The 26,747-nt window shown below is 29.7% G+C and overlaps 1 protein-coding gene and 1 long non-coding RNA gene across 6 annotated transcripts; both read left to right on the top strand.

The window, feature by feature from the left end:
* The first annotated feature begins 6,994 nt into the window (after positions 1 to 6,994).
* LOC112773124 (uncharacterized) lies at positions 6,995 to 9,476 on the top strand. 5 transcript variants are annotated; one of them, XR_003187809.3, is made up of 4 exons: positions 6,995 to 7,216; positions 7,822 to 7,968; positions 8,607 to 8,674; positions 9,228 to 9,476. It is a non-coding gene; the product is annotated as an uncharacterized lncRNA (long non-coding RNA). The 5 variants fall into 5 exon arrangements; XR_003187810.3 differs by having other exon boundaries at positions 7,161 to 7,278; XR_003187812.3 differs by having other exon boundaries at positions 7,205 to 7,308.
* Positions 9,477 to 20,585: 11,109 nt separating this feature from the next.
* Positions 20,586 to 23,060, top strand: LOC112770694 (gibberellin 2-beta-dioxygenase 1). Its single transcript, XM_025815050.3, has 3 exons — positions 20,586 to 21,169; positions 21,424 to 21,820; positions 22,462 to 23,060. Exons 1-3 carry the CDS (start codon positions 20,781 to 20,783, stop codon positions 22,711 to 22,713), a joined length of 1,038 nt encoding a protein of 345 aa, XP_025670835.1. The 5' UTR covers positions 20,586 to 20,780; the 3' UTR covers positions 22,714 to 23,060.
* Positions 23,061 to 26,747: the final 3,687 nt, after the last annotated feature.

Below are 26,747 nucleotides of genomic sequence, written 5' to 3' on the forward strand. Positions count from 1 at the left end.
TTTCTATGACTTTTTTAAAAATGTAAATATAATTCAATCAAGTACTTTTATGATATATATTTAATATATCTGATCTGTATAAAAAACTTTATACCAATATTCCATGTATTAATCCCTTAAGCATATCCTTAAGGAATTGAAAATTATTGTATTTTTAGAAGCAAAGCTATCCAGAGGAAAAGAAAAATTAATGGTGCTAGCTGAATTGACAGATATTAAATTGAAAATGTCCATGACATGGGGTTAGGTTTATCAATTCTTCTTAATGGTAAGACAACACTATGTTATTTCTAACTACCACGGTTAATTTTCAAAAAGGCATGGGACAGACTTTGACTATAACAAATATTTTTCTTTTTTTAAACTTTCCAGTAGTCACCCCACCCACATATTTTATCACCCCTTGATTAATTACTTGTTAAGGTTTCATTTGGTTTCTAAAAGTATAAATGTGTTATATTTTAATAAATTCAATTTTAGAAATATTTATTTATTTCTAACATTTTATATAAATTATTTAAATTTGACTGCCCAACAAATTGCTATTATCTTATCATGTCATACTAAAATATATAAAAAATATTTTATCATGTCATACTAAATAATTAATTTAATAATTATCTTCTTTTTACACTTAGCATAGTTGAAAATATATAGAATGTATGTGTTAATTGTCAAATGGAATAAATAAATGATGTGACACGTAAATAGAGGCAGAGCTTCGTTCACTCAAAGTGGAGCAATAGTCCTTCCAATCTTCCAATTTTGCATGTAAATTATATATAACTTTTAGTTTAGTCATTTTTAGATTTTTTTTAATTTTAATCCCTCGTCTGGATAAAATTATTAAACTTTATATTTAATATCCACCTAGAAAAAAACCGTATATTTCATTAATTAAAATTGTATATTATTAAAGTTGTAAAATCTGTAATTAAATGTTAAATGGTTAACTAAATCAAAAGTATCGTTTTTATCCCTAACGTTTGGGATAAATCTTAAAGTTATTTTTAACGTTTAAATCGTCCTATTTAAGTCCCTAACGTTTTAAAATTGGCTCAATGTTGTCTTGCCGTTAGAAATCTGTTAATAGAATTGACGACGAAACAAAATTGAGACGATTTTCAAACGTTAGGGATATAAATAGGACGAAAACGTTGGAGACAAAAATGATACATAGAAATAAATTTTAATTTTATCCTTCAATAATTTTAATTTTTTACTGTACATAGTTATTCAATTATTTTTTAATCACATCTAAGTAAATTACACTTAATCACATTACTTTCATTCTAAATAAATTTATTTTTTTTTATAATTTTACTTTTAAAGATTTTTACTCTTAAACATTAAAGAATTTCGATACATTAGAGACAAAATGTACAATTTATACTTTATTGTATATGTATCATTTTTTTCTTTTTCACAAGTTTATGTTCTAGTCATCATACAAACATTTCATGATGAGTAAAAATTCTTAAGAGTAAAATTATAAAAAATAAATTTATTTAAAATAAAAGTAAGGTAATAAGTTTAATTTACTTATATGTGGTTAAAAAATAATTGAATAACTATGTACCGTAAAAAATTGATATCATTGAAAGATAAAATTAAAATTTATTTTTATGTATCGTCTTTGTCCGCAACGTTTTCGTCCTAGCTATTTAAGTCCCTAACGTTTTAAAATTGTCTCAATTTTGTCCCGTCGTCAATTCTATTCACAGATCCCTAACGACAGGACAACATTGAGTCAATTTTAAAATATTAAAGACTTAAATAGGACGATTTAAATATTAAGAATAATTTTAGAATTTTCCTCAACCATTAAGGATAAAAACAATACTTTACTTAACATATATATATATCATATATCATCATTTATATAAAGAAGAGTGATGTACTAAAAATATAAACATTTTTTGTACATAAATAATTTTAAAAATGACCTACAAACATGGTCAAATAAGAGTCAAGTTCCTCTTAAAGGTATTGGGTAAAAGGATGGAACCAAAAGAACACCTTGAGGAGTTGAATTTCTCTTCAGCGGAAACTAAATTGGTGGAAGTAGATTGGTTGGATTTGGAGTGTAAAGAGCGTCATCTAGTTGAAAAAAAACCAAACTAGATGTCCCTTCACTAATGTCACATGTCATGAGCTTTAGTTTAACATGTGGGAATCAACTTCCTACCTTTTCAGTTGACAAGACTTAAAGTGATAGGAATACCTAAAAATATTTTGGGCAAAATGAGTAAATCAAATGTCAAACTATAACCATTGGACAATAGATTTTCTCTTCATCATGGTTTTACACTATAAAAAGAACCTCAAGCCACCTCTTTAAGGCAGAGCTTCTTTTCCTTCTCCTAGACCTTTCTTATTCCTGAAGTTGAGAAGCTAGAAAACCCATCTTTTTTTCTCTCCAAAATTTTTCTCATTGTTCTTCATTTCATTCATCCCCTTCACGAGTAAAAATTGGTATTCGGGTGTTTCACCAGAACACTCGACAACCATTAACCAGCCCCTGTCCACTTTAAACAAAGCTCATTCATCCTCTTGTGACATTAGTGGAGGTTTCAACACTTGTTCTCCACCTCTATTTCTCACCATCAGTTCTTGTATTGCTTATTCGTCATTAATAAAAGTGTTTTCCTCACAAGTATACTTACCTTGAATCTCTCATCTTAACAATTATTTTTCACTTAATCTATTTTTCACAAAACTCACCCGAATTAAAGAGTACTATATATAATAAATTCATAATAATTGTTATTCTAACATATAATAATACATATGGTTGATGACTTTGAAAATGTTTTACATTGATAATACTTTAACATTAAATTCTATCTTTTTGTTAATTAAGTAAACATTTATTTATGAAAATTACCACGATTCAGTGAATCAGCTATCACTCAATTTTCATTTTTCCTTTTTCCTTTTTTAAAAATTGACATCCGTTAAACATCACCAAAATAATTAAATACATGCAAATTAAATGCCATTTCATAATAATTATCAATTTTTTTTTATATGAATAACTCTCACTCAATTTCAACCTCAATCTCCTTTCATGGCTGGTGAGTGCATGTCCCTATCTTGGAGTTAACTCACATAAACATCACTGACTGTTCTTTTTTTTTTTTTTTTAATTTGCGACCAAATTCTTTTTCTTGTTCGAGAATTTATAAGTATCATTCAACATAATCTAATTTCACACGACACAAATATGAAATGACAACATAATAACAATAATAATAATAATAAAAAAATAATTAAAGGAAACTTAATGCAATTAAGTGGGGATTACGTTCAAGCTAAGGATGACATTTTTCTTTAAATTAATAATATGGCCTAAGAATTCAAACTAAAACATGCAATGTAGTAATTCTTCCTAGCTCCCACGCCCATTATTATGAAATGCGATTATTATTGTTATTAATTAACATGAATAAGATACGTGACAATAAATCAAAGAAAGAATCTTGGAAAATATAAATGATTGATTAGGAAGGGAGAAGATGGTCCCCCCCCCCCCTCCCTTTCTCTCAATTGAGAATTATGGAAGAGAGACAGATGGAGAATGGAGAATGTCTGGTAAATCTTGAGAAGAAAAAAAAAGCTAGTCAAAGGGAGGATTGAATTGCACAATATATATAATATCAATAAGCTAAGGATTTTAATTATATATATATATATTCAATTTTAAAAAAGTTATACCATCATACATTTTATCATATAATTTCATATTTATAAAAGTATTTAATTTAAGAAATTAATTTTAGTACATTATTAATATAAAATAATTTTACTTTTGCAATACATTTAATTATATAATATTATGTCAGCAAAATTAATTATCTTTTATATTAATAACGTAAATGATTATCCAAAAAACGAATGTGATTAAACTTAGTGTATCAAAATTAAACTCTTAATTATATATATAATTAATTTAGATGAATGTATAAATATTTTTTTGTGAAATTAAACTATGATACCGAAATAATGATAATAGTATTTAAAAAGCATCAAAATATAGAAAATTGAACACCTTTTATTTTTTATATTAGATTAATAATAGTATTTTTTTAAATTGTGTGTTATTGAGGTGTTAATTTTAAATATGAAATCGTATAATTTAGAATAAAAAAAATTGGACCCTTTGAGTTCTAAAAAGTTGAAAAATCGAATTTTCTAACTTTTAAGAGGTATAAAAATTGAATACTCTCCTAGAAATTGAATCCTCTAATTCTTATTTTAAAAAAAATTTAAAAATTCAAAATACAGAAATTAAATCTTTTAATTTTAATTTTTTATATACAATTTTAAAAAATATCAAAAATTATAATAATAAAATATATCATTCGTTTCCCTCCTATAAAATAAAATAGCCGAAATTAATTGGAATGGTCCCCCACACAAAATAAAAGGGTCCCCCCAACAAATAAACAAAGATCTTCATATATTTAGACTCCGTCTGCCGCGGTTGCATGCTGCGCTGTTCTTTCTTTTCCTATTCAATCACATTTCAGTCCTTTTCTTTTAGATGCTCTTATTATCTTTCCTTTTCCAAATTGAAAAATGCTAATTTCACTCCTTTTCAATGTTACCATTTATACATACATCACATTGGTAATAATTTGATTAATTCCTATATATCCTAGTCAGAGTTCTAGAGATCACGTGTTAAGACTTAAGAGTTCTAAATATGTACAATTGTGTTTAAAACAGATAAAAGCTAAGAGAGTTTAGTTTTAGGCACTCCTAGTAGTTTTAACCATAATTATCAAAATCAAATCGGTCACGCTATTAGATTATTGAATCATTGTGTTATTGATTCAATCCATGAATTATTAATTAAATTGGTTAATTTATTTTTATTCAAATAAAAATATAAAATAATTTAAAATTTTAAATTAAAATTAAAATATGTATTTTTATTAATACTTTAATAATAATTAAATTTAAATTTTTTAAAATAATTAATACAAAAATAAATATAAAATTAGTCAATACTACAACAATATCTTTTATCTAACATGTATGGAGTTAAATTCTCATTGTCTTCATTTTAATTTGTATTTTTTATAAAATTATTATTAGTTGTTCCATCATCTCAATCATCTTCTAAATTCAATTAATCTACCATTTGAATAATTTTTAACAAATCAATATCAACAATAATGCAAAGTATTTTGTAAAACATACTAAAATCATAATTGATCATAATTCATAAACCAACTAACAACCAAGATGTTTAACTCAATAAAAAAAACATACCTAAATTATCTAAAGTTAGTTGAGACACACTTTTTGTAAAGCATCAACTCCTATGCAAATTCCAATTAACATCAATTCAACTATTGTAAAACTACATTAAACAACAACAATCAACAAAATGAATCAGCATCATAAAATAATTCAACTATTCAACCACTGCAAATTCCAATTAGCATCATAAACCAATCAACAAAATTAATAGTTCAAAATTTTCTATGCAAAGTTCAATTAGCTCAATTCAATTATTCTAAACCTACATTAAAACAACAACAATCAACTATTAAAAATTAACATAGAATAATTAAAAAAATAACAACTCACCTCTACATTATAGAGGCAGAACCAAAATCTTGATACACTATAAGAAAGTTTTAAAATAGCGACCGATTTTAGTGACCAATAAAATCGGTCACTATTAGCCCGATTTTGCGATCAATCAAATTTTTCTAGGATTTAAAAAAATCGGTTGCTAAATCAGTCGCTAAATTTCAATTAGCGACCGATTTAGTGACTACCCATTCTTGGTTGCTAAATTGGTCATTAAAATAAAAATTAGTGATTGATTTAGCTACCGACAATAAAACCAATCTAGTCGGTCGCTAAAATCGGTCGCTGTTTTTTTAACTTAGTGACCGAATTAGCAACCAAAACAAAAAATAAGCTTTTAGGGTATGTTGGTGGCTAAATCAATCACTATTTTTAATTTAGCGACCGATTTTGTGACCAATATAAAAACAAGCTTAATGGTGGTTGGTCGCTAAATTAGTCCCTAAAAAATTGGTCACTAATTCGGTTGCTAAGTGTTAAGATAGCGACCGATTTAGTGACCAACTATAAAATACTAGTTTTAAAGCATTTGGTCGCTAAATTGGTTGCTATTTTATAATTTATCGACCGAATTAGCAACCGACTTAAAAATATGTTGATAAAATAGTTGGTCGCTAATTTGGTCTCTAAGGTAGCAGTCACTAAATCGGTTGTTAACAGTTAATATAGCGACTGATTTTAGCAACCAACTATAAAATCTTAGTATTAGTGGTCACTAAATCAGTCGGTATTAGCGACAGAATTTGTGACCAACTAAAAAATAAAAGTTACAAATTAATTAGTTGCTAAATCGGTCACTGTTTTAAATAGTAGTGAACAAACTATATTTCATAATAAATTTAAAAAATCCATCACTTTTCAACCCTAACCCTAAGCTCTCTCCTCACACAACGTTCCTCTCGCCGCCTCCCTCACTCTCCGGCAGAGTGGAGAGAGAAGTCACTTTCCATCGAGTCCTGGTTGGCGCCGTTCTCGTCGGAGCCATTCTCGTCAGTGCCATCTCTCCTCCTCGAGTCTTTATCGTCGTCTGCCCTTCATCGCGTATTTCATCTGCTTGTTCTACCATTGTTGTAGATCGTCACATCCCCGTCTAGATCTATCGTTGCTCACATCGCGTCGTTCTTTTCTCACTGTCGCCTCCTATGGTAACTTCTTCTCCAGTAACAACAACAACAACAATCTTCCGGTTAAGTTGATTTTCTCCTTCAGTCAAGGTACTTCAACTTCGTAGCTCTGATTTTGAGTTCTCACTATAATTCCAGAGAATGTCTCTGTATTTTGATGTTAATTTAGTTTTATCTATTAGGATATTTATTATTTTCGTTAAATTAACACACATCACAAAACAACTCAATAATAAGTTAAACTTGAAGGTAGAAGCTACGCTGAAAAAAGCTTAGTTGATTTAATACCAAGAAAGTAGCTAAATTCTCTAACAACTCTAATAAAGAATATTGTTCAATTGTAAAATAGTTGATGTAATAGCATAAGGATCATTACCCTTAATAAGTATGTCATGTACATAGGCAAAAAAATATATTGCTGAAGCCTACCAGACTTCTTTATGAATAGGGATGGATGATATCATTGAGCATTTATTGAAGTAAAGGTAGAAGAGAAAATTGAACTATGAATGAAAGCCTTATATTGATTTTGTTCAGCAGATATCATGTACTGTGATAAATATTTATACAATTGATGGTTGTAGTCTCTTCTTATATTGCAAATTTTCCTAGCTCTCACAACTGTTATAACTACCGATAACTAATTAATAGAATTGCTAACAAAATGCTAAGATCTATAGTTAATTGTTTTATGAGTGGATAAATCTTCCAAACTTCATTAATTATGAGTAAGCAATTATCTAAAGATTTGATCGTGATATCAGTGAATAGAAACGGGTCTAGTATTATAACTAAGCTCTATCTATAATAAGGTTCGAGTATTGCTCCACCATTACAAATTTGTGTTTCATTGCATTTTAGTTAAGTGCTAAGTTTCTTGGGAGTTTAAGATTGGATTTGTAATTTAGGTGTCAATTTGTTTTCATTGTGGATCTGTTTATGGATTGGAGCTTAGCTTTCTATTATTTCAAATTTGGGGGATTTTTTTCTCTGAAACTATCCATACTACAAGATAATGATGATGGTTAAAGAAATGGAAAAGAAAAGAAAAACAGAAAAGTTTTTGCTTATTAATGTGATTATTTTGTAGGTTACAAGTGTTCAAGCAACTACTTTCTCAAAGAGTATTTTTATAGAATATGGATTGAATCAAAATGAAGAAGCAAGAACAGAGTTGAGAGCAGTAGATGCGTGGATACTGACTGACAAGCCTTACTCTCATCAATCCATTCATTCGGTAAGCGTCAATCTCCATTCCCAGTTCTCACCCATTTATTTTCATCCTTTGAGCTTTCAAAGTTTTAATGATTGATAAATGCAATAAGATACGATCTCTTTCGATTTTGCTTCGGATTTATTCAGTATACCTACTCTAAACAAACCCAGATTTTAAAATTCTTTTTTTTCCTGACCTTCAAGTTTTCCATTTTGCCATTTTAAATTGTGTTTAAGATATCTTGTTATGATTTTGGTTCTTTCTTTTACTATCATTTTATAGTATGATTTTCGACTTCTCTAATGATGTTTGATTTCATGCATCTTGCTTACAAATTTCATGTTCTTTAGTTTACTGATGCTAGTTTATTGAATATAATTTAGCAATTTGTTTCAATCAATTGATTATTTCATTAACTCTGGGTCTGGTTGATTGATAAACGTTTTGATGTAAAATAATTTGAAGTCAGCCCTTTCTTTTGTGGCATATAGTGCTAAAACCGATCAATATAAATTTGAAAGAATGGACCTAATGTCATGTTTTCGCTCTTGTTGTATGTGGCTAAAATCTTTCAAATTACAAGTTGTATATCTTTTTTTGTATGTCATCTTTTGTTTATATTTTCTTTCCCCTTAATCTTGTTCATTACAACTGTTCAGGTTAAATGGCAAATAGAGCTCAAATTCCCACCTAAAGTTCAACGCTCATTGCTATAATCGCAGATGAGGTAAGTATGGCATTTCTATGACTGGCGAGGGTTTTAAGTAGTTTGTGTCGTAATTTATTTTGATTCTTTCTAAATTTTTTAATGTGCAATTTAACCCTCTGGTTTAGCTTAGGACATGTGGTGGTTGGGTCGGAGTTTGGATGACAATTGAGGTTTAATATTTTCTATTGGTACAAAATTATAGCATTTTATCTTTAATTTTTATGATTGTTCTTGTTAAGATGATCCTATTTCATCCACCAATATATATTTAAAAGTTTAGAGGTTGATGTCTTGATGAGTGTCAAGTGCTGATGTGCAAAACCTATTTTTATCTTGACCTGTACATTAGAGCTCTATTAGCATGTTGAAGCATTTGTATTTACCGTAATCTATATATAATACTAGCCTATGTAATTTGCCTAGATATCTTCTGGTGCATACATGCAATATTTGATATAGAAAATCTAGCATTATGACGCATTCTAGTTTTTATGATGTTTGTTTTGCATTTTGATATTTTAGATGCACTTTACCATAAAAAGTAATAACTACTTAATGGAATATAATGCAGGATACTATTGTTGGAATTTTGCTGGCTGGAGCGGGTAATGTTGACTTGCAAAGAAAGACAAATTATCTTATTTTAGATTCAAGCAGCTGCTATTTTAATGATTTTGTATATTTTCATGTTAGTTGTTAGTGTTTCCAAAATAAATGAAGTTTTATTAGAATTGAAAAAGAATAAAAAGTTCTTACTATCAAGAATTTGATATACGATGCATAAAATAAGTTTTTCAATTAATGTGGTTATTTAAGAATATTCATGTTGTCAAGTCTTTTGTTTCAATTCAATGCAAAGCAAGATAGCTCATTCTATCTAAGATAATGAAAATATTTTTTGTTACTAATAATGCTTGGTTGCTAATTAGCGATCGATTTAGTGACTGAAATATTGGTTGCTAAAATATAGGTCTCTACTTAGCGACTGAATTAAAAACTGAAACATTGGTAGCGAATTAGAGGCCGAAATGCTGGTCACAAACTAACGACCGATTTAGTAACCGAAAAAGTTGTTGCTATTTAGCAACCGATATACTCAGCGACTGATTTAGCGATCGAAAAATTTGGTCACCATTTAGCGATCGATACTCTATGGTGAGGGTTTGGTGTCCTTATTCAAAAATCGATCGCTAAAATCGGTTGCTAACGGTTAGCGACCGAAGTTGGTCGCTATTTTCTAATTAGCGACCACCAAAATTGGTTGCTAAATCGGTCGCTAAGGGTTTATGACGCTAAATCGGTCGCTTCCGGTAATTTCTTATAGTGACATGTAGAGAAGGTAGAGAAAAAGAAGCTATGGCGAAACACACTACAGGGACAAATGAGGCACGAGGTGGTGGCAACAGTGAACCTGAGCCACGACTAACGAGGTCGACACGAGGAGCACAAATTAGCAAAGGCAGTGAAGATGCAACAGAGATGAAAGGAAAAAGCGAGTATAGACTGGCAGCGTACAAATGACATAGAGGAGGCGGTGAAAGGCGCAGCAACGAGGCAGCGACCGTGCGGCGGTAGTGAGTGAGATGCAGAGCTACATAGGTAAGAGCTCTGTGAGAATGAGTTCTGTGCCGTTTAATTGAAAGTAAGAGTGAGAGTAGAAAAGTGAGGTTGGAGATAGGTTCAAAATAGAATTTCTTTTTATTTTTTTAAAAAATTACAAAAATGACATCATTTTGGGGGTAAGGTTTGAAAAAAATTTAAACGAGTCTGATTTATTGATTTTTGCAAAAATATCTGATTCAAATTGATTTTCATTGATTCTTCTCATTATCATCCTATGACCAGCCCAAACTGATCTTAAGACTAAGTCACCAGTTTTTTAGGTCAATCGTCTAGATCAGTCCGATATTTATAACACTAATTTTAATTAGTTTCAACATAATTGATTTTAGTAAAATATATTTATAGTTAAAAAACAATAATTAATTTAAAAATTATAATACATGCATATTGATGTCTGATACTACTTTTAGCTAGAATTTTTTACATAGATATTTTTTTTATTTATCTTATGTTATTTTTTAGAAATAACAAAGATCAAATTTTAGATTTTTTGTTCATTAAAGTTTTGATACTATATCATAATATTACGTTTCCCAAAAATTAATATTAATAAGAAAAGATACATAATAAATAGTTATATTTTTAATAATATATCATCTATAAAAAAATACAAAAATAATCTATAAAAAATAATATTATTTTTAATATTATTTTTACGACTAATTTTTTTTAATGTTTATAATATATACTATTTTATCCTTATAAAAAATCTCAAACAGATATTATATAATATATTGTATCATATCATTAGCAAAAGTAACCATATTTTCCATTATTATTTTGAATAATTATGTAAATGAATATGATGTATCGGAAAACTAGATATAATAATTAATCGATAATATTAAAATAATTAGGTTCTATATTATGTATGGCAGCATTGATATATAGTACAACAGCTTTGTTTAATAATTCTTTCTGAGTCAGTCTACCGTCTACGTGAACTGAGTGTCACGGATGCTGATCCAAGTGTACTTCAATTTCTAATTTACTATGGATTTCTCAAATAAATAAAAAAACATACTCAAACATCCGTAAAGATTATTTATTATTATATATATGGGAATTTAATTAATATAAAATAATCAGTATAAAAGTCAAAAGCGAGTACCTAGGGGCTAGGGGTCTTACTGACCTAATCACATGTAGAATATTTTATAAGGGAATGCTAGGGAATAATGACTATTTTGAACGATATGAACAATTACTAATCAAATAAAAATACACTATATTTTTAAATTAATTATTTAAATTTTAATATTAAAATAATCATTCATACACTAGTAAAATAAATATTCAATATATCTATTGTTTACATTATTTAATATTTTTATTGTCTATCTATACGTTTTCTATTTTATAAGCAAAAAGTGAAATTATTTTAATAGCATATGTAATAATATAGTATTAATTAAATTATCCATTTAAAACATTTCACATTGTTATATTCAACACACACTGAAACCAATTTAAAAAAAAAATTAAAAAACACAACCCTCCGAAACCTTTTCAAACCAGCACGGCAGCCCCTGATTTCCATCACCGTCAACTTTTTTGGCTAATAAAACTACTACTAATCCTAAAAGATATTGATTGCTATATATAAAATTTACTAAATTAAAAAAAAAAAAAATATATATATATATATACAAAAAGAACAATCAAGTGGTGGCAATGTGGCATCATGCTTTTATGATATATATTCCTCTGCACATGAATTTGGGAAATTGATGAAGATAACGGATACAATTCAAGATGCTCATATTCTCTCTCAAATTGGATACAAATTCAGTGTTCATAAAATTGCTTGCATGGATGGATTAATGGTACTCAAATGAATGCTGCTACTTCATTTTCAAAGAATCAAATTGTTTTATGTCCATGTTCTTTCCAAAAAATTATACTTCACATTTGAAGATAGTAATCCTTTTTATCCCATTTCATAAATAAAGAAACTTGTATTACGTGTAGTTTCATAAAATAGGAAATCAACTTTTTAAAAAGGAAGTATAATCGATGAGAAAGACATAGAAATTAAGTTGCAACAATTTTATTAAGGGGAAAAAAAAATAAAAAATCATTGTGTACTATATACTAGAAATTAGTATAACCACCCACCTCCCTCCCTCACTTTAAAATATAAATTGTTAGGTAGCCATGAGGCGCCTACTAAGAATATTATTTTAAGTAGTAATGTGAATCAATTATTGACTCAATCACCTAAAAGTAGAAGTTATTATTTCAATTAAATTTTACAAGTGGTGAGAATACAACTCCATCTCTCATATTGGGTTATTAATTAAGTAAATGTTTGATTGTACTTGTATTTACATTAACTAAAAGGTTTACTAGAGGACACCCCCAAAATAAAAAAAGGTTTACTAGATAAAGGATAACTTTGAATCTTCACTTAGTGTCCTAGTCATGTCAAGTTTTATTTTATGTATACACATATACCAAATTATATATATAAGTGAATTCTACCATGTCCTCTCTAAAATAAAGGATAAATTACTCCTTTTGACATATACAGTAATTATTGATAAATTATCTTTCAATCAGAGTTCCAAAGTTCGAATGAGATCGTCAAATCTGATCGCTATTTCTAATATGATCGCAAGAAAATCCTAAAAAGGAGAGGGCTGCAAAACTGATAGAAGTTTGTGATATATTAGTTAAAAAGGATGGTAATTGGTGCGTGCAAGGGGCACCAAGGTATTTTTTTTTTTGTATCTTTAATTGTTCTTAAATTATCTTTCAATCATTATTCAGATAATCTTAAGATGGTAATTATTGACTCATTGTTTTTATGACTAACTAATATTTTAGTTTATTTTTGTTATAATATTTATACAAAGTTATGGGGGTTGGTTACTTGAAGAGGAGTATCATTGTTGATCCGGCTGAATTTTAAGAAAAATATTATGGAAGAAAATCTTAGGAAGGAGAAGGAGAGAGCTAAAAAATTAATAGATGTGCTCGTTGAAATTGGAGATTAAAAGCATATAAACAAGTTCAAAATCCTAACTTAATTGATTGGAAATGGTGATTGGATTTGAGAGGAATTATGATTTTAAAATTGGAGAAGAAGAGGTGTATTTGGTGGGAATGATGAAACTAACACTGTTATCAAATTTCAAGAGAAACATAGCGTCAATTAAAAAGAAAAAAGAAGATAACATGAATCTTGGAGCTTTGACAGAAAAATGATTTATCAATAATCACTGTATATACACAAGTAGTAATTTATCTTTTATTTTAGAAATGGTAGAGTATGAATCACCTATATTTAGTCCATATATAATGCATCCATATATAATGCATCCTATCTAATATGATATAGACGTATAGTCTCTCAAATCTCCATAATTGACGGGTTTCATGCAATGCAAAAGAATAGGTTGCAGTAAAAAAAATTAAAATAAAAAATAAAGAAAAAAGTTGGAGTCACTTTTCTCTTCCACCTATAACAAGGAACCTACTGAATTCAAATGGGTTTTCAGGATGAAGTATATAACTTCGAAGGTACTATTTTGTGACACAATAAAGCTTAATTTCATAGTCACAAAGGGGTACCATGCATAATAAAAAATATGAAAATAAAAAAATACAACATGGAATTAACTACAAAGAGACATTCAATAGTCCCGTTATTGCAAAATGATGTAACAACTTCACCATTTTGATTCTTATTGTCGTATTCAAAAACTTACCGATGCTTTTCCTCAGTGGCAACTTGCATGAGATGAAGAAATTTACATGCATTAACCAACTTCACAGGTCCCTTTATGAACTTCCTCAGGCTTGGTTTTCTCTATTTCTTGTTATTACCTTGTATTATTATTTTCTAAACTTCCACATTTAAAAATAGAAAATATTTAAAAACATTTTCTTAATTCAAACAAGTCTTTATTAGTCTTTTAATAAAACTTTTATATATTTAACTAAACACTATTATTAATTGTATTGTTATTAATTTTTTATTTAATATGAGTAGACCGGGAAAAAAAAGGAAAAAACAAGCAGTTGGAGATATATAAGGTTATTTTTTTATATAAAAAATTAGTGTTTTTGTTGAAAATTATTAGATTATTTGGTGTAATTACAAGTGGGTGGATTTTGCAATGTGCCTATTAGATATGTGTCAAGTTGTAGTAATTGTAAAATCCGGTCAAACCATAATTAATTAAGTAATTAATTGAATATGGACAAAAATAGTTAGAAAAATTAGCAATCGAAATTTGACAATTTAAATATAATATTTAGATTTAGTGGATTTTTCTGAGTCGAAAAACATAGCTTTTTGAATAAAAATGTGCACTAAAAATTTGACTGGCAGTACCGGTCGAGATCTGTCCGACACTGCAGCTGAGAAAATTAATTATGAGTGAGAAAGTTTAACAAAATAAAAATTATGAATTGAGAATGTAAAAATATTTAAAACGCACATTAAAACGCTAATATTAAAGGTTTTGGCCCAAAGTTGGATCAAGCGGGCCATATATGTGAACCGGGTTCAAGTTGGGTGCAAGATCCAACATATATAAACCTTAGTTATGAGAATTTCATCTCATTGACCCTAGAAAAAGAGAGAGGGGCGCGGAAATGGAGAAGAGAGGAAGAAGAGAGAAAATCCTAACTCTATCAAACTTCAAATCACCATAACTTTCTCTCCAATACTCCGATTGAGGAGCTGTTTTGCGATCACACGTCGCTCTCCTCACTTTCTTCGATTCTATCTAGGTATTGTGGTGAGTATCTAATTTTTCTTTGCCCAGTTTCATTTTCCCCTCTAATTTCGAGTTTTGGTTTGAGTTTTGAGAAAATCTTGTAATTTTGGTTGTTTAGGAATGCTCTAGTATGAGCTATTGACGAGTTTCATCAACTAATTTCATGGGTTAAGGTAAGAAATTCTTAAACCCTTCTTATTTATGAGATTTTGTAAATCCTAGATTAATGAATATGTGAAATTGGTTATGTTAGTGTTGTTGGGTGAGTTTGGTACACATTTGGAACTTAAAATTAGCTTGTGGAGATTTTGAGGGAACTTGGAGTGGAGAAATCAAGTGTTGGATGTGAACCGCCGTCACTAAAGGTACGGTTAAAATTTTATTTAAGTACTGTATGATGTGATGAGAATTCCTACGTTAGATACCCCTAGGATTAGGTTTGAATTATGTATTTAGATAGATTTGGTATGTGTAGAAGATATATTGTGATAATTGATGATTTGGATGATGTGTAGTTATTGTGTTGATTGTAATTGGTGATGGATGATGAATTGTGCATTTATGAGTTATATATGTGTTGAATTAATGAATTTTGAGCCGGAGGTCGGGAAAAGGTAAAGACGGTAAGTGATAATTAAATTATGTGATAATGTATGGAATTGAATGAAGAATTGGTATGGAATGTATGAGAATTTAATTGATTGATGGAATAGTAGAAAATGAGATTTTTAAAATGTTGAATGGATGTATTTGAGTTGGAATGTGTAGATGGAGTAGGTTTGGATTTGGTTGAGTGTGAATATGTGGATTGCGTTTAGTTGAAAATGATTGAGACTTGTGAATCATTGAAAAATTGATAAATGTGTGTTTTTGGTAAAACCAGATTTTTGACCAACTTCGGCGGGCTATATAACTCGGTTCTCGGAGTTGAAAAAATTTCAAAATTGGATTTTTATGAAAAATTATTTATCGATCTTTCTAACGGTTCAAGAATGGTTGAAAAATAAATTTTGTACCAAAAATATATGAAGGTTTGAAAATTGGGTTCAAAAACTCATTTTTACACTTAACAGCTTTTTGGCAATTCTCCAACACTCTTGTACACAGAGGTGCCACGCGACACGGACACTAGGCACTGTCCAGTGGTCCCGCGTACGCAGAAGGAGGCATGCGTACGCGACAGTGCCAAAATTTTCCACTTAAGTACCCGAACAAGGACTCGCGTACGTGAACAAGGACTCATGTACGCGACACCCAAAATTTCAACCATGCGTACACGAGCCACAGGCATCCGTACGCCAACCTCCAGATTTTGCAAAAGTGTATTTTTAAGTTTTTTAACCATTCTTTTAGCCTTTTAAATCTTTATAAACACTGATAAGAGTATAGAGCTAGTGTGATTAAGAATGGAAAAGTTAGAGACCAAATCTAAAGAGTTAAGTTAGAGAAATTAAGAAAAATGAATAAGATGTAAAGTGATGCGTGATGAGGATGAATGTGATGAGGAGTAAAAATTGCGTATGATGAGAATGATGATTATAATGAGCGAAATGACGATGGGTATAAATTACTGATAATTGGTGAATGATAGCAGATTGGGGAGGTTGAGGATTTCGTCCGACTTATATGCTATATAAGTGAGTGAAGTTTTGGACAAGATAATAATGGTGAAGTGTGACGGGCACTATATCCCGGGATGAATAGGCGAGTTGAGGTAGAGGATTCCCTCTCTCGTATTGTGAGTATGATTAAAGAGACAATAAGATTTGTGTTGTGAGGACGGTGGTGTTATCACGCTCACGTAAAGGCAAGTTGAGATTGAGGATTCTCTCACTTGTTGTGATAAACAAGTTGAGGTCGAGGATTCCCTCTCTTGTTATGGTAGACGAGCTTGAGGTTGAGGATTCCCTCACTTGTCACACTATAGAGTTGAATAGAACGTCGAGGATTCTCTTCGGTTTAGTTCTGTAATGATTAATTCGGATTACGAATATGTTTGCTTGTGTTGAATTGAAATGAGTTTCAAATTGAAATGGTGAAGATGACGGTTGGATCCCGTTTACTGATAAGCAAGCTGAGATAGAGTATTCTCTCTCTTGCTGTAATGGACAAGATGAGGTTCGGAATTCCCTCTCTTGTTGCGGTGGGCAAGTAGGGTTGAGGATTCACTCTCTTGCTACATCGAAGAATTGAATGGAGAAGGTTGAGGATTTCCTTCGATTCGATTCCTGGCTGTGGTGTGAATGAGTTAGGTTGAGGATTTCCTATTATTACATCACAATTTCTCTCTAAATGGGAGGTTGAGGATTTTTCCCTTGAAGGTTGAGGATTTCCTTCGTGTTGAGAGATGATATCCACGTTAGCTACTGGGTGTATCAGGTTGGCTGTATAATCGACAGATGAGCTCATTGGCCATAGGGCAGGCATACATCATTTGCATATGTTTAATTTGTTTAGGTTTGCTTAATTGTATGAGTTTGGCTAATTGAATATGTTACATATTTAAATGCTACTTGCCTTAATTGCCTTACTTGTGTATTACTTGTTTGTATTGCTTGTGCTTGTACAATTGAGAGGTCCCTCGTGCTAGTGCCGATTGACATTGAGGGCTGTCCTTGTTGGAAATAAAATGATGAAGTGATTAATTAACAATGATGAATATTGAATGAGATAAATTGAGTTCCCTGGTTAGACGTAGTGAAGTGATTTCACTTGCTCCAGGTAAAGATATGATGTATTAATATAGAATTACTGAGTCTGCTAGCTGGTGCTGGTTCTGGTCATGGTTCCGTAATAAATTGGAAGTTGGAAAGTTGGAAAAGTTGGAAAAGATGAGAGATTGAATTAGACTTAGTATCCTCTAGGACAGTTGCCCAAGTTATGGCGGATTAGTGAGAACTTAGGTTGAATAATTGATGAAAGGGAGATCAAGATGCTTAGTGAGTTCTTATTATAGTGCATTGTATTTATTTGGAACTTTTACCGTACTAGGAACCCATGGATCGGGGGTTCTCATTCTGTATATATTTTTTATTTTCCAGATGCAAGTCCAGGTGCTCAACAGTGAGCTGTGGTTTATCTGAAAGATGGCGAAGATCATTAGACTCTATTTTACTTTTGCTTAAAATCCCTCATTCTTTATTTTGAAAAAACTTATATGTATGCAATTATCTATTTTGGAACTTGCCTATAGAGGCGATGATGTATATTTGGGAGAGATAGAAAATTCTGTTGTCAATTGCTTTTACCTCTGTAACCCTAACCGGCTTAAATTTTGCGAGTCGCGACTAGTGACTATTTACTTATGTTATATACTTATATCATATCCTTGTCTTATCCTTCATTATTGCTTATCTTTTCCTTTGCTTTCAGATGCGCTTTATCTTTTGTTTTATCGATACGTGAGAGTCTCTGTTCGCGATTTTATTTTACTCCTTTTCAGACTTCTCGTTTAATATTTCCTTTCAATATATATATATATGTATTATAATGAACCTTGAGAGTTGTACCACCTTATTTTTATTAACTTATGATTCGAGTGTAAGAATTTGAATATTAGGGTATTACAGCAACACACTCCCTCTGCGTATTGTATCAGCATTATCTGCACATCCACAATACAGCAATACACTTCAAATATCAATATTCAACAAAAACACTATCTTCATTTTTATATTAAAAATAATTTCTAGATATATAAATATTTAATATAAAATTATTAAAAGATTAATTTTTTATTAATATTAGTTAATATTTGAGGTCAATATTTTAATTTTATACTATTTTATTTTATTTTTATATTATTAAATTTAATATTTATTTTTTTAAATTTAAAATTTCGTATTTAAAATTTAAAATTAATCAAATATTAACAAAAATTAATAAATTTTATTAATCATATAAAATTACTCATTTAATATATATTATCTGGACAAACTTACAACATTGATTAATTCAATATGAGCATGAATTGAAGAAAGAAAAATGGAAAAGTTGAAACAAATTAAATGTACTTGAGAAACTAATAAAGTCTGGACTTGGATGAGGAGAAACTTAATAATGACTCCATGATGGCAGTTTGAATATTAGTTTTAAAAAATTCAAAGTGTCCCTTCATCATTTTACCCGAACTAAAATGTTTCAATGCTTGTTGCTCTGTTTACACAAAATTAAACACGCAACTGCACCAAAAACGTGACGGTATAGTAGGTGCATGCATGATATGGAAGCTTATCTTCTAATTTATCGATTTTTCTTTGTTATTTAAAATTTTAATATATTCATAATTTAAATAATTGTATTTAAATATATGAGTTTAATTTTCACATTTGTAAATACAAAACATTGTAATTCTATTAATTTATAAGTTTAAATGACCTTTTAAATAGTTCATTTAAAATTAATTATTTTAATAATATAACAATACATGATTAGATATTGATATAATTTTTTAACTGTGACTATATAAAGATTAAATTTTAAATTTATTTAAGAACAAATATATTTAATTATGAATAAAATTTATTGTTATAATAATTTATAATATATCAAAATTTTTAAATAACAAGTAAAGGTAGATGAAATATTATAAATGATTTTAGTGTTTTTTTTTTAACATTGCTGTTAGTTATTATCATTAGCAAAGTTACCAGAAGGAAAAAAAGGTAGATGGCACTCTCAGCGGTGCAAAATGAGCTGCGTGCACTATCTACAAATATGAACATAGAGTAAAGGAATAATTAATTAAACTAATAAAAGGCTTAATGTTTCACCAAAATAGAAACAAGGGAAAACATATATATCAGATACAATGAAGAAAACCTTAAAGGAATCTCATCGATGCAACTACTTACTTTTTTCAATGTGATAAAGTTGTCTTGTATATTTTAGTGGGAGAAATCCTAGTAAATATAATGCTCAGGTAGGTGATGACTGGACTACTTTTTTCGGCAGGATTGTGATGTCCATTATTTAAAGAAAAAGGTCGGTTGTAAAAAATAGTATAAAATAATAATGCCCACTCTATATTTACAAAAAATTATGAATATTTTAGTTTAGTCATTTTTTCATATATCAACCTATTTGTCTTTTATTTTTACAATTATAAACAAAAATAAATGTACATTAACAACAATTTCAATAGAGCTTCTAGAACTTCAAGTCTGCTAAGTATAGGAAGTAATTATTTTCAAATTTCATCTTCTATTGAAAATATTTGATAAAATGAGACTTATCCCAACATAATAGACGATTTATTTTTAATAGAAATTAATTAATTTATCATTTTATATAATTAAATAAAATTGAAATTGAATATTAGAATAATAAATTTATATTTAGTTTTAAACTACTAATTATAACATATAATCTCAAATTTTAATGTACTATCATTTTGTATATGTAATAAAATTAAACTGAGACTATAAAAATACTGTAAAAGTGAAAAAAACTAGCTTAAAGCATAAGGAGTATTTCACATTACATAGACAGTCAAAACTATTTCCTTACTTAACCGATATTTTAGCTTGTAAATTTATGTTATGAAGATAAACATATTTTGAAATAAAAATATTCTTGTCACTGTTTCTATTCCTGCTCTGTCCCTACCAAAGCTTTGCTTCTTGTATAAATAGGAAAGAAGCTTAGCCGTTTTTTCTTCAAGCAAACCCCTCTTCTCAAAAAGCCTTATCAACCCTTTCACCCTCTTCAAATATCTCTCTTCTTCTTCTTCTTCTTCTTCTCAATCACCAATAACAAACAAACAAACAAAAATGCAATACTCGTACATGAGAAACTGTAGCAATAACAGAGCAGCCACATTCTCACCGCCGGTGGTGACCATTCCCATAGTGGACCTTTCAAAACCTGATGCACAGGCCCTCATAGTGAAGGCCTGTGAAGACTTCGGGTTTTTCAAAGTCATAAACCACGGCGTCCCTATGGACGCCATTTCCCTCCTCGAAGAGGAGGCTACCAAATTCTTCTCCTTGCCGCTTAGCGACAAGGAGAAGGTCGGCCTTGCCAACCCCTTCGGGTACGGCAACAAGCGCCTCGGTTACAACGGCGACATCGGTTGGATCGAGTACCTTCTCCTTAAAACCAATTCACAACACTCCAACACTCTCACACTACCTTCTGATCAAAACCTAGAGCAATTCAGGTAATATACGTGAATTTTACCATGTATTTTGGCATGGTCCCATAAGATAAAGGGATAACACTAGAATCAAGGTTTCAGAAACATTACTTGACATTCGTTAAAAAAACAATTATTATTAATTATTTTTTAATTAATAAAATAAAAAAAATCGTGTGTTTAGTTATAAAAAAAATTAGTGTTAAAACCGTATTTATTATAAAGGGTGTAAACTTAGCTAAGTTTAATTTATTAGTATGTGTGTGTGGTTTTATTAGGTGTGCTTTGAACGAGTACATGCAAGCGATGAGGAAGATGGCGTGCGAGGTTCTTGAGTTAATGGCGGAAGGGCTGAAGATTGAGGAACGAAACGTGCTGAGCAAGCTTGTGATGGATGAACAGAGTGACTCTGCTTTCAGGGTGAACCACTACCCTGCTTGCCCTGAAATAACAATGGCTTCCAATGGCGGAGGTGGTGGTGATGAGAACAAGAACAAGAACAAGAACGACACCACTAACATGGTTGGTTTTGGAGAGCACACTGACCCACAAATAATTTCTCTTCTGAGATCCAATAACACCTCTGGCCTTCAGATTTATGTTGGTGATGGAAACTGGATTCCTGTTCCTCCTGATCACAGTTCCTTCTTTGTCAATGTTGGTGATTCACTTCAGGTACATAAAAGAGAAATGACAAATATAAGTGTTTTTTTTCGGATTTCTAACCTTTTTTGTTTTAAAATTTTTAATTTTATTGTTGTCATGTGTACATACATGGCAATGGATAATAACAAGAGGAAATAGTTGTTTTTCTGCATGTAGATAAACTTCTCCTTTTTGCTTTTTTGAATGTGTGTGCGCACATTTTGGTTGACTTGTTAAAATTATTATTGCACCTGCCACATTATTCAACTCCTCCTCTCCTTTTCCCAAAACCACATGAATTTATTTATTCAATTTTATTTTTTTTTATACATAAAAAAAGTTTTGCTTTCGCGTTATGTCAGTATAGTGTAATATTATCTATAATGAGAAAAAAAAAGTTTGAGATTCACAATTTTTATTTATACTGATTAGTATTTTTAGTCAGTACTGTATTTATATTAATATTATACTAGTGTATTTAGATTTTTTTTTTACATCGGTATATTTGTTGGCTAATTATTGAACGAAAGTAGTAAATTGTGCTTACTCTTGTAGCACTAATGATATATATCAGATATGATATCTTATAGTATAGTATCATTTTGGTGTAGTATGTATTAGTAATCTAACATGAATTTTTTGCTACGTTTGGTGATACAAAAAACATAAAGGTTATGACGAATGGACGGTTCAAGAGTGTGAGGCACAGAGTGATAGTGGACAACGGTTGCAAATCAAGGCTATCAATGATTTACTTTGTTGGTCCACCATTGAGTGAGAAGATTGCACCATTGCCTTCCCTCATGCTTGGAAAGGAAAGCTTATACAAAGAGTTCACTTGGTTTGAATACAAGAACGCTGCCTACGCTACAAGATTGGCTACCAATAGGCTCATACCCTATGAGAAGATTGCTGCCTCTTAATTATTCCACTTGAGGGCCACCACCACTCCACTACTTGTCAATATATATAATATAAAGATAATTAAGGAGAGGGTATATATATATAAGTGTTAATGTATATGATAAGTTTGTTTTTTTCTTTTCTTTTGGTGCTTTTTCGTGGTGTTATCTGCCAATCATAAATGAGTCATAGCTTATAAGTTAGGATAAGATAGGAATAATAATAATAATGATATGAATATGGTATGGTATAGTATATATTCCCTTTCCTTTTGCTTCGATATTTATGTAAGTTCTGCTTGCTAAGTAAATGACACATATATATGATATGATAATAATGGAGGTATGTCTGATTCCACGTACAATAATGGTACTCAGATTATGTTTTTTTTTTTCTTTAATACATTATACACACTACAGTATGAGAAAGGCTCTTGAACCATTCTTTCTGAGCATGAGTCATGAGAATCGAATCCTAGTGTACATTGGGCATAGGGACGGAGGACAAGTGGCCTTGACACTTCTAAAATATATATATATGATAAAATAAAAAATATTTAGTAATTTTATATATAATTATTTTTAAAAATGTGATAATTTTAAGTTTTAATTATTTTTTATTAATATTTTTATTTAACTAATTTAATATTACACACTTAAATCTTTATATTTTTCAAATTAATTTTTATAGAGATAATAATTTACTTCATTATATTTTAATAATCACATTTTTATTTTAAATTTTTTCTTATAAAAATATTAATTTTTTTTAAACGTATATATTATTAAAAAACATTTACCTTATTTTTTTTATGATAATCTATTTTAAATATGATTTTATTTTGAAAATTGTATTTTATATTCTATACAGTATCTGTATGTTGAGATAATTAATAATTTATAATTTTTTTAAGTTTTTAAAAATTTTAAAAGAACTCATTTAATTAAAAGAATATATGTAACACTTTTATTTTTAACTAAATATACCATAAAAATATTAGTATTTTGTGATTTTATAGAGTATTATTGATATTATTATATTTTTTTATATATTAATAAAATCTTAAAATAAAATTCAGTAGTTACATATAAAATAATATAAAAAATAATTAAAAAATTATATATATATATATATATATATATATATATATATATATATAAAATTCAGTCTCCGTATATCAAAATTGCTACATCCATTTCTTATTGGGCATGCCATATGTACTATGCCAGGCTATTCTTGTATGTCATTGAATAAGAAAATTGGTTAAAAGAAAATCTCTAAAAATATAACTCGATTAATACAAAAAGTGTATTTTTTAAGATTAGTATATAATTTTTTTTTGTTGAAGCACTTCTAAAACAGTTGAAATATGTGACAAGTGGTCATCCAAACAAGTGCTATAAATGAGAATATCATCAAAATAAACAACAACAAATTTACCCAAAAAATCTCGTAAAACATGGTTCATCAGACGGATAAAAGTACTAGAGACATTAGTTAACCCAAAAGGCATTACTAACCACTCATATAACCCATGTTTTGTTTTAAATGCAGTTTTTCATTCATCCCCTCGGTTCATTCTAATTTGATGATACCCACTTTTTAAATCAATTTTAGTGAATATGCATGCACCATATAACTCATCAAGCATGTCATCTAACCTAGGGATAGGATAACGATACTTTACCGTAATTTTATTGACTGCACGACAATCCACACACATTCGCCAAGTACCATCCTTCTTTGGAACCAACAAAACTGGTACAGCACATGGACTCATACTCTCCCGGATGTGACCTTTGGCTAATAACTCCTCTACTTGTCTTTGAAGTTCCTTTGTCTCTTCAGGATTACTCCTATAGATTGGTCTATTAGGAATGCTAGCACCAGGAATAAAATCAATTTGGTGCTCAATCCCACGTAATGGAGGCAAACCACGTGGTACGTCAGTAGGAAAGACATCGGCAAATGCCTGCAACAAAGAGACAAAGCTATTTGGCAAATTTAGGTTAATGTCAGTGTCAGAGAATAAAGTATCCCTAAACCGAACCATAAACAAAGCTTTCTTGCCTATTAAAGCACTCTTTAAATCTCTCTCTTTTGCAAAGAAACACAATTTGCTCTCAACTTTCTCAATTTTTTTTGTATTTGTACTACTCTCATGACATGGACTCTTTTCTTTCTTTTCACTCACCTTTGGGCCTTTTGCTATATTCTTTTCTCTCATAGCCTCTTTTCTCTCAGATTTTTCTGTGATCTCACATTCCATGTTCCCCTTGGTATCCTGTTGAAGCTTCAACTGGTCAAGGTAAACCTCCTTAGGTGATAAAGGAGCAAGAGTGATCTTGCGACCATTAAAATCAAAGGATAATCGATTTGTATAACCATCATGAAATGCTCGACGGTCGAACTGCCAAGGTCGCCTCAATAATAAATGACAAGCTTGCATTGGCACCACATCACACAATGCCTCATCAACATACTTGCCAACAGAAAATGCAATTGTCACTTGTTTGTCAACCTTGATCTCTCCACTGTCATTCAACCACTGCAACGTATATGGTTTAGGATGTCAAACACATGTCAAACCCAATTTCTCCACCAAACATTTAGTGTGAAAAAGATTGTGGCGTTACTCTAGACTTTCTTCTTTCACCTATAAATTCAAAACATGTCTAATTAAGTAAGTCTAAAATAAATGATAGAATAGCCTTCTAACTATTTACACATATCAGTCTCTTTTAATGCCAAAATAATGTTATTTTAAGTAATTAAATAGTCTCTATTCTATACAAAAAATAATAAGATATCTCAAAAGAGATAAATATTAAAAGTTTTATTAGAAGTAGTATGGTTTTTTTTTGTAAAAATAGATAAGAATTGAATTAACTGATTTAAATGGATGAGTGTCCTTTTTTATCTTTAATTATTTGTCTAAAAAATAAAACATCTCTTTACAATTCAAAAATTTAGATTTTCAACTATCGAAATAATAGATCTAAGCATTGAAATCGAAAAGATATATTTTTTTTTAAATTAAAATACGAAGATGTAGCACATGGTGTTTGGTCAGAACAATATGTGGGCTCAAATATAAAGCAGGGACCATGTTTATTATTATAATAATGACAATAATAAGGTTAGAATATGGTGTAATAGAATGAGTAATGCGATGGAGCACTAGGCCCAAAACGAAACGCGTAAGAAGAGAGGGACTTATCACAACTGTTCCAACAGTGATGACATGTTCAACTTCTCGGCAACACAAACACATTTGGCTGGTGTTGTGCTGTACTACTCTTAACTCTTCATCATACACCTCTCCTTTCACTCTTGCACTACCAAAGAGGGATCTTAACAGATTATTTCTTACTTCCATGGAATATGGTCCTGATTTTCATGTATAACCCTTTATTGAGTGAGTATGAGATTTGGTCTCAACTTGGGCCCTGGACTATTATTATTATGAATTCTGACTAGTTAGAGAATTAAAAACGGAAAATTTATTTTATGTTATATATAACATTTCTAGCTATATAATACCTATAGGAAAAAGCAATGATACTATTATAATGTACTAGTGAATATTGATTCACAAGGGAAACCACCAAAAGTGAATAGGACTTTTGTCAAATTAGTTTCGATAACGTGAACTCGACATAGATATAATTGTATAAATTCTTTCCTATCAATGGAATATGTGAGTTGTGTTAGACAAATATCCACTTCTTTCCTTTTCTTTAATTACGTGAGACATGACACTATGGGGATATGATTGGTTTTTGTCTTTATTTTTTGCTTTCTAGATAGTATGTTTAAATATTATGCTGTGCAAAAGATAAAATAAAATAAATTGTATATTTTTAATAAATTTTAAAAACAGAAAATAATACAAATAAAAACAAAAACCAATCAACCCTAAATGTTTAAAATAATATTCTTTTTTTGTTCTTTCGAAAGTAATTTACCAAGGACAGCAATTTCTTGTGTTGGTGTAGGTCATAGCTTATTTATTTGTTTTACAAGCTAGAAATCAAATGATAGATATCTACTA

Source organism: Arachis hypogaea, chromosome 18 (genome assembly GCF_003086295.3).
Source record: "Arachis hypogaea cultivar Tifrunner chromosome 18, arahy.Tifrunner.gnm2.J5K5, whole genome shotgun sequence".
NCBI lineage: Eukaryota > Viridiplantae > Streptophyta > Magnoliopsida > Fabales > Fabaceae > Arachis > Arachis hypogaea.